This window comes from Adiantum capillus-veneris, chromosome 13 (genome assembly GCF_014529385.1).
Source record: "Adiantum capillus-veneris isolate H3 chromosome 13, ASM1452938v2, whole genome shotgun sequence".
NCBI lineage: Eukaryota > Viridiplantae > Streptophyta > Polypodiopsida > Polypodiales > Pteridaceae > Adiantum > Adiantum capillus-veneris.
In genome coordinates, this window is record NC_140943.1 from 146,374,703 (window position 1) to 146,385,136 (window position 10,434).

General features: G+C 48.8%; 4 protein-coding genes and 1 pseudogene across 4 annotated transcripts; all 5 read right to left on the reverse strand.

Moving 5' to 3' along the window:
• Positions 1–262: 262 nt before the first annotated feature.
• LOC147445026 (uncharacterized) lies at positions 263–1,007 on the reverse strand (annotated as a pseudogene).
• A 1,552-nt stretch (positions 1,008–2,559) lies between these two features.
• On the reverse strand, positions 2,560–3,444 carry LOC147445027 (uncharacterized). The gene has a single exon (XM_086527991.1). The coding sequence runs from the start codon at positions 3,061–3,063 to the stop codon at positions 2,560–2,562; it is 504 nt and encodes a 167-aa protein (XP_086384117.1). The 5' UTR covers positions 3,064–3,444.
• On the reverse strand, positions 3,307–4,281 carry LOC147445028 (uncharacterized). Its single transcript, XM_086527990.1, has 2 exons — positions 3,547–4,281; positions 3,307–3,480 (listed from the first exon to the last, which is right to left on the reverse strand). The coding sequence occupies exons 1-2, from the start codon at positions 4,279–4,281 to the stop codon at positions 3,307–3,309; spliced, it is 909 nt and encodes a 302-aa protein (XP_086384116.1).
• Positions 4,282–4,631: 350 nt separating this feature from the next.
• Positions 4,632–5,096, reverse strand: LOC147445029 (uncharacterized). The gene has a single exon (XM_086527992.1). The coding sequence runs from the start codon at positions 5,094–5,096 to the stop codon at positions 4,632–4,634; it is 465 nt and encodes a 154-aa protein (XP_086384118.1).
• A 4,512-nt stretch (positions 5,097–9,608) lies between these two features.
• Positions 9,609–10,160, reverse strand: LOC147445030 (uncharacterized). Its single transcript, XM_086527993.1, has one exon. The coding sequence runs from the start codon at positions 10,158–10,160 to the stop codon at positions 9,696–9,698; it is 465 nt and encodes a 154-aa protein (XP_086384119.1). The 3' UTR covers positions 9,609–9,695.
• Positions 10,161–10,434: the final 274 nt, after the last annotated feature.

The window sequence follows — 10,434 nt, forward strand, 5'->3', positions numbered from 1 at the left end:
CTATCTGGGCCAGTAATAATGTCGTGTACTGTCTCGCAGGACACCTCGAGAAAGTGGGCATCCAGCCCTCTAAAAGCATCATGTCTGGCCCATCCGACCAGGCTCGGATACTCCAGTTGCACTCAACCAAGCTTCGCGCGTCTCTAGCCAACGGGGTCCCTCGTCGAGGTTACCATAATCGAGAACTGGCTATTCATGCCCTCTTTAGTTCCATACAGGTTCGTCCCCGATAGGGCCTGCTTCTTCCAACCGAGTTGTATCCTTATGGCAACTGACCTCTCTGGATCCACCCCACACAGCTTAGGTCCTGCAAACAACCCACAAGACCACTTTGAAAACATTCTCCGTCGAATCTCCATAACCCCAGCTGAGGTCCGATCAATGTGCATTACTGTTAGGTCATGCCCCCAATCTTGTCCTGCTGTTTCTTGCACATCAATGTCCGTTCTCATCAAAATCACACCCATCACCTCTGGTAACTCACTGCTCATTCCACGCGAATGCAAGGAATCTGACCACCGTTTCCAAGCATCCCCACAACTCTCTTTACCACACGTGCCCCAAGCCAGTTTGCTCATAGCTGGCATTCCTGCATCCCCGACCATCCTACTCGTACCTGTACTATAACTACCATCGGCGGATGGGTTCGGCATCAAGCACGTCCCCCGCCTCAGCGACATACGATTGATTATATGCGTATCAACTGGCCCTTCTTGGCCCGCATCCCTTACATTCAGGTCACGTCCTGGCATCACGATATCCATGCAACGCTCCAGGTTCACCGTCTCATCCTGACTTGACGGGCTGCCCAACCTCAACTCCTCGCATGCCCGAGGCATAACGCCAATGATCTCCACAGCCCCGTTCTCGGGCACAAAGGAGGCAGCCGGCTGTAGTTCACCTTGCGACGCATATTTCGCCCTTTCCCCATCACGTGGGAAGTAGGAGGCAGCAAGGTCTACCTGGTGTTTCTCTTCCACCTCTTCATGCATTTCATTGGTGCCCATTTCGTATGGCCCGCTGGCCAGCAAATTCCCAAAGCCTGGTTTACTAGGAATACCGCAAAATTTCACATCCACCCTATTGGCGTCACCGGAGGCCTTATCCAGCCTTACATCTTGCCAATTTCCATTTTCTGGCACAAGCATCAGTCCATTCAGTCCTGCCAGCACTTGCTTCGCCCCGTCATGCGGGGAATAGACGTCAACCCGATCCGCTTGGTATTCCTCTTCGCTTTCTTCGATGGTACAATACTCACCATTTAAGTGCGGCTCGCAGGCATATCAATAATGCATTGGAAAAAACAACATTATTCTCCAACAGTGCCCCGACTAGCATCTCATCTTGAATTCACTCACCCATGTCAAGGTCTTGTATAAGGCCTTCCTTTTGAGCCCGCTTAAAACATCCAAGAGCTTTCTTGCCACAGCCATGTTAGGAATATCCTTCCAGGAACGTGTTCCAAGAGATGACATTTTGGACAGAAAGTTAATCAACAACTTCTTGTGCTTTGAACAGGGAACCACATTTGGCATTTGCATCCGGTTCATTGAGCTTCCTTGCCACACCATACTCTGTAGCATAAGGAAACATGCCTTCAAGGTGAAAGCATAGGTGATTGCATCTGCCACCTCCTTTGGCATCCATATAGACCAAGGCATTGCCAAGCACAACATGTTTTGACAACAACCCCTGACTAGCAATCTCATCATGAGTTTTCTCACCCATGTGAAGGTCTATGTAAGGCCACAAACCTTTCAAGGTGCAAGCATAGGTGATTGCATTTGGAGAAAGTTCTTCCCTTCGCATCCGGCTAAAACATCCTGGAGCTTCTTTGCAACAACTACGTTGTACATAATCTGCCTTATCAAAGAATCCTTGTCAAAGACAAAGGCTTAAGTGAAGGCATCCCATCATGCCCTCAAACGCATCCAATGCCTGAAGTTGGGGAGGCAAGGGGATATAAAGCAGGCTCTTTGCTTCCACTTTATTTTATCTGCATAGGCTGATAAGGAAAAGAACCAATCGTAATCGATCCCTTGAGAATGACGGAAGAGAATTAATGCCTTCTTTAGGATGAAGCCATAGCAGAGCAAAGAACATCCCCAACATTGGGAGCAGAACCATCCACTTCATCAGCCGATAGTAATGCATGTGAAACGTAAGCGAAAACTCATCGCTGAAATAAAACCGTGCTTATCTACCATTTCCAGGATTACTATGCCAGAAGACCACACTAAGACACATGGAAATTTGAAATGATGCCTTCCAAGTTGTTCAATCAACCGATTCTCTGTAATGCGTTTCGGACCCATGTGATTATGGGGCACAAGAAGAGTAGCCTTGAAAATGTCAAAATCACCAAAATACCTTGTCACCAACCAAGATCCAGCCAAAATGTTTGTAGCCATATGGACAGTTTTATTAACTAATGGAAGGATCTTTTTCTCGGAAAAGAAAAGGCTTCACGTGTATCTATGTCTTATGCTCAGTCAGAGCACCCAAATATGAAGAAAAATGATGTATTCAACAGTATACAGTGTGCTAAATAAAATTTCTCTAATGTCCTTGCTCCCACACAATCACCCACTGCTGAAGATGACTCTCCGTAGTCAAAAAATGACTGTTGCCGAAGCAATGAATGAGCTGCAAGCTGTCCCATGCCTTGTTTCGCATCTTCCAATGTCGATCACTCAGATTGTTCATGCGTCTTCCTGCCCAAGATAGTCTACTCACTGTCCTCTGTCTAGTCTCATTCTGGTTCAGCATAACCTGCTGCCTGGCTGTGCCCGCTAGCTGATATATACCAGTCCGTGTGATTACCAGGCCCCTCGATTCGTGTTTATCCTGCTCGTCTCCTGTTCGTCCAGCATGTATTTCCCTAGGGGGAATCCATCGGCCATCTGTGGCCTGCGTTCGAGTCATGACCTTCTGATCCATTAGGAGCAATACTGGTCTTTTTACCTCCCGTCTATCAAGACGGGCAAACGACCCTAATCCTTTTGGCTTAGCCTTCCATCGGCCAAGTGCATTTCCTCGTGCTATCTCTGCACCTTGACGCATGCATGTTGTTCCATAATCGAACGCATCCCAGTATTAGGCACCTTCTGCGGGGTCCCATATGAAGTCACCGCGCGCATTCACCTTCTCTATCAATTGATCTCGAGGGTCAGTCATCATGACGACGAGACCTCTGTTGTCCTTCCCTTCATGCCCGCCAACGGCTTTGCATGTCTTCACCATCAGCGGGCCCTTTTTGGCTCCATTGACTAACCAGGTAGGGGACTCATTAGTCCAGCAATCAGGCTACCCTGGCCAGCTTCCGCAACTTCGATCGGCGCCCATTTCAATCAGCACCACAGTGCCTCCGCTCAGGGTGCAACAAACAGTTTCCCGACCGTCTGCATCCCTAGTCAGGCGGGTCTGAGACCCCCATCTTTCCATGCCAACCTCAGTGCTACACCCATTGAGCATTAGTACCTAGTACAAGAAAACGAGCATAGTAATTGTTCCAGGTTCGATATTCCAAAACCCCCATGCCCTTACATTTTCGAGAAAAAATTCGGCCCAAACTCTGTTACGTTCTCGTATCTCACTCGACTCTCTAACCCGGACTACGGTAGTCAATGCCATCTGGGCCAGTAATAATGTCGCACGCTGTCTTGTAGGACACCTCAAGAGAGTGGGCATCCAGCCCTCTACAAGCATCATGTCTGGCCCATCCGACCAAGCTTGGAGACTCCAGTTGCACTCAACCAAGGTTCGCGCGTCTCTAGCCAACGGGTCCCTCGCCGAGGGTACCATAGTCGAGAACTGGCTATTCGTGTCCTCTTCAGTTCCATACAGGTTCGTCCCCGATAGGGCCTGCTTCTTCCAACCGAGTTGTATCCTTATGGCGACTGACCTCTGTGGATCCGCCCCACATAGCTTAGGTCCCGCAAACAACCCACAAGATCGCTTCGAAAACATTCTCCGTCGAATCTCCATAACCCCAACTGAGGTCCGATCACTGTGCATTACTGTTAGGTCATGCCCCCAATCTTGTCCTGCTGTTTCTTGCACATCAATGTCCGTTCGTATCAGAATCACACCCATCACCTCTGGTAACTCACTGCTCATTCCACCCGAACGCGGGGAATCTGACCACCCTTTCCAAGCATCCCCACAACTCTCTTTACCACACGTGCCCCAAGCCAGTTTGCTCATAGCTGGCATTCCTGCATCCCCGACCATCCTACTTGTACCTGTACTATAACTACCATCGGCGGATGGGTTCGGCATCAAGCACGTCCCCCGCCTCAACGACATACGATTGGTTATACCCGTATCAATTGTCCCTTCCTGGCCCGCATCCCTTACATTCAGGTCACGTCCTAGCATCACGACATCCATTCAACGCTCCAGGTTCACCGTCTCATCCTGACTTGACGAGCTACCCAACCTCAACTCCTCGCATGTCCGAGGCATAACGCCAATGATCTCCACAGCCCAGTTCTCGGGCACAAAGGAGGCAGCCGGTTGTAGTTCACCTTGCGACGCATATTTCGCCCTTTCCCCATCACGTGGGAAGTAGGAGGCAGCAAGGTCTACCTGGTGTTTCTCTTCTGCCTCTTCATGCATTTCATTGCTGACTATTTCGTATGGCCCCCGCTGGCCACCAAATTCCCAAAGCCTGGTTTACCAGGAATACCACAAAATTTCACATCCACCCTACTGGCGTCACCGGAGGCCTCATCCAGCCTTACATCTTGCCAATTTCCCTTTTCTGGCACAAGCATCAGTCCATTCAGTCGTGCCAGCACTTGCTTCGCCCCATCATGCCCGGAATAGACGTCAACCCGATCCGCTTGGTATTCCTCTTCGTTTTCTTCACTGGTACAATACTCACCATTTAAGTACGGCTCGCAAACCAACAACTCCCCATCCAACAAGGCATGACTAGCACCACTTCCGGTTTCCTGCATCTCGTCTTCCCCGAAATAGGCATCAGCATAGCCAGGGAACATTGCATCCAGCTTGCTTACCAATTCTTCCTCATAAAACTTATCCACCATACTTCCTTCTCCTTCGTCCACACACAAAGCATCCGTACTCATCTCTTCTTTCGTTTCGAAAACGGCATGACTAGCACCACTTCCAGTTTCCTACATCTCTTCTTCCCCAAAATAGGCATCAGTGTAGCCAGGGAACATTTGCCCATTTCTTCCTCATAACACTTATCCACCATACTTCCTTCTCCTTCTTCCACACACAAAGCATCCGTACTCGTCTCACGAGAGAGAGAGAGAGAGAGAGAGAGAGAGAGAGAGAGAGAGAGAGAGAGAGAGAGAGAGAGAGAGAGAATTGTACCTGCCTTTACTTCAGAGCAGAATAGATTGCGAGAAGAGCAGGTTCAATAAAGCAGAAGAAAGTGACGTCGGGTGCAGAGAAAGAATGAGAAAGTGGAAGAAAGAAAAGTCATGATCTAAAGTCGCGATCTCATTTGTGTCTTTTCGCTAACGTGGCATAGCTCTCCTTTCAGTTTTCAAAAAATAGTCTTTGGGCTAACTGCCCTAAAAAGATATGATGCCAGTAAGGGACAAAATCAAAACATGGTGGAGCTGTACCTTAAGACTGCAATAAAAGGGGTTCTATTGCTGCTTCGCTTACTGCTATCATCCTCATTTACAGGGAGTTTTGATAGTATTGAGCTGAGTCATAGTTTGCCTTGCAATCTCAATAGTCTCGGGTATTTTGTAAAGGATGAGACTTGAAAGGCCTTACTGTGTCCAATGACAAAATGGCAACCTATCCTGCCCTTGATGCCCACCAGCCAGGCCTAGTGGGTGTTCCATTTCATTTAGCAAATCTTGGACCTCTCCGAGCCTCACCTCTTTTTCAGTCCCATCATCCAGCACATAGGCATAAGCATTTCCATGGATCCCGTTTCGGACACGGCACATTCTTGTTCCTCACGAGTTTTCTTTTCCCAGTCATGCGGGAGGTAGGAGTCAACAGTAACCTATACTATAACTACCATCGTGGATGGGTTTGGCATCAAGCACGTCCCCCACCTCAGCGACATACGATTGGTTATACGCGTATCAATTGGCCCTTCCTGGCCCGCATCCCTTACATTCAGGTCACGTCCTAGCATCACGACGTCCATGCAATGCTCTAGGTTCACCGTCTCATCCTGACATGACGGGCTGCCCAACCTCAACTCCTCGCATGCCCGAGGCATAACGCCAATGATCTCCACAGCCCCGTTCTCGGGCACAAAGGAGGCAGCCAGCTGTAGTTCACCTTGCGACGCATATTTCGCCCTTTCCCCATCACGTGGGAAGTAGGAGGCAGCAAGGTCTACCCGGTGTTTCTCTTCCGCCTCTTCATGCATTTCATTGCTGCTTCGGCATCAAGCACGTCCCCCGCCTCAACGACATACGATTGGTTATACGCGTATCAACTGGCCCTTCCCCCGCATCCCTTACATTCAAGTCGCGTCCTAGCATCACGACATCCATGCAACGCTCCAAGTTCACTGTCTCATCCTGACTTGACGGGCTGCCCAACCTCAACTCCTCGCATACCCGAGGCATAACGCCAATGATCTCCACAGCCCCGTTCTCGGGCACAAAGGAGGCAGCCAGCTGTAGTTCACCTTGCTACGCATATTTCGCCCTTTCCCCATCACGTGGGAAGTACGAGGCAGCAAGTCATTCGTACAATACTCATTGTGTGAGTCTTGCTCGCTGGCCATCGATTTTCCCAGTTCTGGTTTGCTAACAACAGCACCATCATGCATAGGCCAACTGTCACATACTGGCATTCCCTCCTTGATCGAAAGGTAGGATTCCATAAGTTCCTCCTGAGGCTCCTCATAGTCCCCAAACTTTACATCTGGCTCATAGGCCCATCATCCATCACATAGGCATAAGCATTTCCTTGGATCCCGTTTTGGGCACGGCACATTCTTGTTCCGCACTAGTTTGCTTTTCCCAGTCATGCAGGAGGTAGGAGTCAACAGTAACCTTCTGGCACTCCTCCTCACTTCCTATTAGGAAATAAGACGTAGCTAAATAGATATTTGAGTAGATTACTTAATGGAGAGAGATAGATTTCACACACAAGAGATTATAGAGTAGAGAGAGAGAGAGAGAGAGAGAGAGAGAGAGAGTACACACGATATACGTGGTTCACCCAATGTGGGCTACGTCCATGGGAAAGCAGCCACTCAATGGCTTTAGCACTTCAAAAGAAGAAGTAGTTTACAAAGGGATTAAACCCTTAATAGAGGTCCCGCCTTGCTTCACTCTCACCACCTCACACTCACCTTGTTGCATCAACTTCACACTATGAAATGTGTGTAGAAATGGCCTCCTTTTATAGGCCAAAAGGGCTGCCCTCTCTTATGAGAGACAGCCATGTGTATCCGCCCTTGTGCGAATAAGTCCAAATCGGACCCTCCAATCCGCCCATGTGTGGCCGCCCTTGAGAAGACAAGTCCGCTTTTGAATTCGGCCACCAGCCATTGAATTCGGCCACCGGCCACCGGCCATTGACTTCCGACCACCGGCCATCGGCCATTGACTACCGGCCACCGGCCAACCGACCGGTTGTTTTCCGTCCACTTTCCGGTCGCCGTCCGGCCATAATATTCCGGCGAAAAAAAAAGTCTTGGGGGCCTCCGCCCCCGAGGCCTTTAAAGTTGTCCCTGATTCTTGTGCGTGAAAATTTTGGTTTCCGGTGAGTGATTTTCCTTCACGCACGATGGCTTCTCCTCATAATGGGGGCCTTACAAATGTGCGCTTTTACCACGGAAAATTACAAGGGTAAATCAGGCTCCATACTTAACACTTCCTTCATTCGCATAATACTCATTGTGTGAGTCTGGCTCGCTGGCCACCGATTTTCTCACTTCTAGTTTGCTAACAACAGCACCATCATGCATAGGCCAGCTGTCGCATACTGGCATTCCCTCCTTGATCGAAAGGTAGGATTCCGTAAGTTCCTCCTGAGGCTCCTCATAGTCCCCAAGCTTTACATCTGGCTCGTAGGTCCATTCCCCATCCCACGAGGCAAAAGCAAGCCTTGCAATCAATTTGTGTCCAAAAGACCACAAAAGAAAGCTCATCGACAATTTTTATGCTCCTTCATAAAGGCACCACATCTGGTATACATCTCGACCTTAGGCCTTCAAGGTGCAATGAGCCTAAATCAGCTGCAATTTGCAAGCACCATGCATCGTAACCACCAAACCATACCCCAAGCAACCTTCAGTATTAATGACCGAGCCATGCGAGGTTTGTAAAACCATCCTCAATAATCGAAAACATTTCGCATACGGTCATAACTAACCTTCCAGCATATTCCAATCACCCATCAAAGCGATCACCTTCACGCTCAAAAAAATGAGTATCGTCACTTCCATCAGGCTTTCCATAGGCATAACTTGGGTTACTAGGGGACGTGGGACATCTATTGTAAGGGAACATCAAGAGAATTGCAAAAATTTTATACAACGGCCACAAATGGCATGTGAAGAAGACATAGAATGGCAAAAGATATGATTCCAATAAGGGACAAAATCAAAACATGGTAGAGCTGTAACTTAAGAATGCAATAAAGGTGTTCTATTGCTGCTTCGCTTACTGCTATCTGCCTCATTTACAGGGAGTTTTGACAATATTGAGCTGAGTCATAGTTTGCCTTGAAATCTCAATAGTCTGGGGTATTTTGTAAAGGATGAGACTTGAAAGGCCTTACTGTCTCCAATGACCCAAGTACCGCAAGAACAAAACCAAGAATAAGACCATCGTCTCTAACTAGAAATCCGTGTTGTGATAGGACCCTCCACACATCCAACAAGTCTTTGAGAAGGTCATTGTGAGCTCCATGCACATGCCATCCTTGACCCTCTACCGAAGATGAGCCCGTACCTTTATTCGAAAACTTCCTAGCCTGCATCCCTTACATTGAGGTCGCATCCTAGCATCACGACATCCATGCAATGCTCTAGGTTCACCGTCTCATCCTGACTTGACGGGCTGCCCAACCTCAACTCCTCGCATGCCCGAGGCATAACGCCAATGATCTACACAGCCCCGTTCTTGGGCACAAAAGAGGCAGCCAGCCGTAGTTCACCTTGCGACGCATATTTCGCCCTTTCCCCATCACGTGGGAAGTAGGAGGCAGCAAGGTCTACCTGGTGTTTCTCTTCCGCCTCTTCATGCATTTCATTGCTGCCTCAGCATCAAGCACATCCCCCGCCTCAGCGACATACGATTGGTTATACGCGTATCAACTGGCCCTTCCCCCACATTCCTTACATTCAAGTCGCGTCCTAGCATCACGACATCCATGCAACGCTCCAAGTTCACCATCTCATCCTGACTTGACGGGCTACCCAACCTCAACTCCTCGCATACCCGAGGCATAACGCCAATGATCTCCACAGCCCCGTTCTCGGGCACAAAGGAGGCAGCCAGTTGTAGTTCACCTTGCTACGCATATTTCGCCCTTTCCCCATCACATGGGAAGTAGGAGGCAGCAAGTCATTCGTACAATACTCATTGTGTGAGTCTTGCTCACTGGCCATCGATTTTCCTAGTTCTGTTTTGCTAGCAACAGCACCATCATGCATAGGCCAACTGTCGCATACTGGCATTCCCTCCTTGATCGAAAGGTAGGATTCTATAAGTTCCTCCTGAGGCTCCTCATAGTCCCCAAGCTTTACATCTGGCTCGTAGGCCCATCATCCAGCACATAGGCATAAGCATTTCCTTGGATCCCGTTTTGGGCACGGCACATTCTTGTTCCGCACTAGTTTGCTTTTCCCAGTCATGCAGGAGGTAGGAGTCAACAGTAACCTTCTGGCACTCCTCCCCACTTCCTTCATTCGCACAATACTCATTGTGTGAGTCTGGCTCGCTGGCCACCGATTTTCTCACTTCCGATTTTCTCACTTCTAGTTTGCTAACAATAGCACCATCATGCATAGGCCAGCTGTCGCATACTGGCATTCCCTCCTTGATCAAAAGGTAGGATTCCGTAAGTTCCTCCTGAGGCTCCTCATAGTCCCCTTGCTTTACATCTGGCTCGTAGGTCCATTCCCCATCCCACGAGGCAAAAGCAAGCCTTGCAATCAATTTGTGTCCAAGAGACCACAAAAGAAAGCTCATCGACAATTTTTATGCTCCTTCATAAAGGCACCACATCTGGTATACATCTCGACCTTAGGCCTTCAAGGTGCAATGAGCCTAAATCAGTTGCAATTTGCAAGCACCATGCATCGTAACCGCCAAACCATACCCCAAGCAACCTTCAGTATTAATGACCGAGCCATGCGAGGTTTGTAAAACCATCCTCAATAATCGAAAACATTTCGCATACGGTCATAACTAACCTTCCAGCATATTCCAATCACCCATCAAAGCGATCACCTTCACGCTCAGA

What these genes read in the sequence shown, in the direction of transcription:
- LOC147445030 (XM_086527993.1), bottom strand. Translation starts at nt 10,160, where the DNA reads ATGAGCTTTCTTTTGTGGTCTCTTGGACACAAATTGATTGCAAGGCTT.
- LOC147445028 (XM_086527990.1), bottom strand. Translation starts at nt 4,281, where the DNA reads ATGCCGAACCCATCCGCCGATGGTAGTTATAGTACAGGTACAAGTAGG. An exon ending in CCGAATTTTTTCTCGAAAAT is followed by an intron (nt 3,481 to 3,546) that starts GTAAGGGCATGG and finishes TTCTTGTACTAG; the next exon opens with GTACTAATGCTCAATGGGTG.
- LOC147445029 (XM_086527992.1), bottom strand. Translation starts at nt 5,096, where the DNA reads ATGAGTACGGATGCTTTGTGTGTGGACGAAGGAGAAGGAAGTATGGTG.
- LOC147445027 (XM_086527991.1), bottom strand. Translation starts at nt 3,063, where the DNA reads ATGCGTCAAGGTGCAGAGATAGCACGAGGAAATGCACTTGGCCGATGG.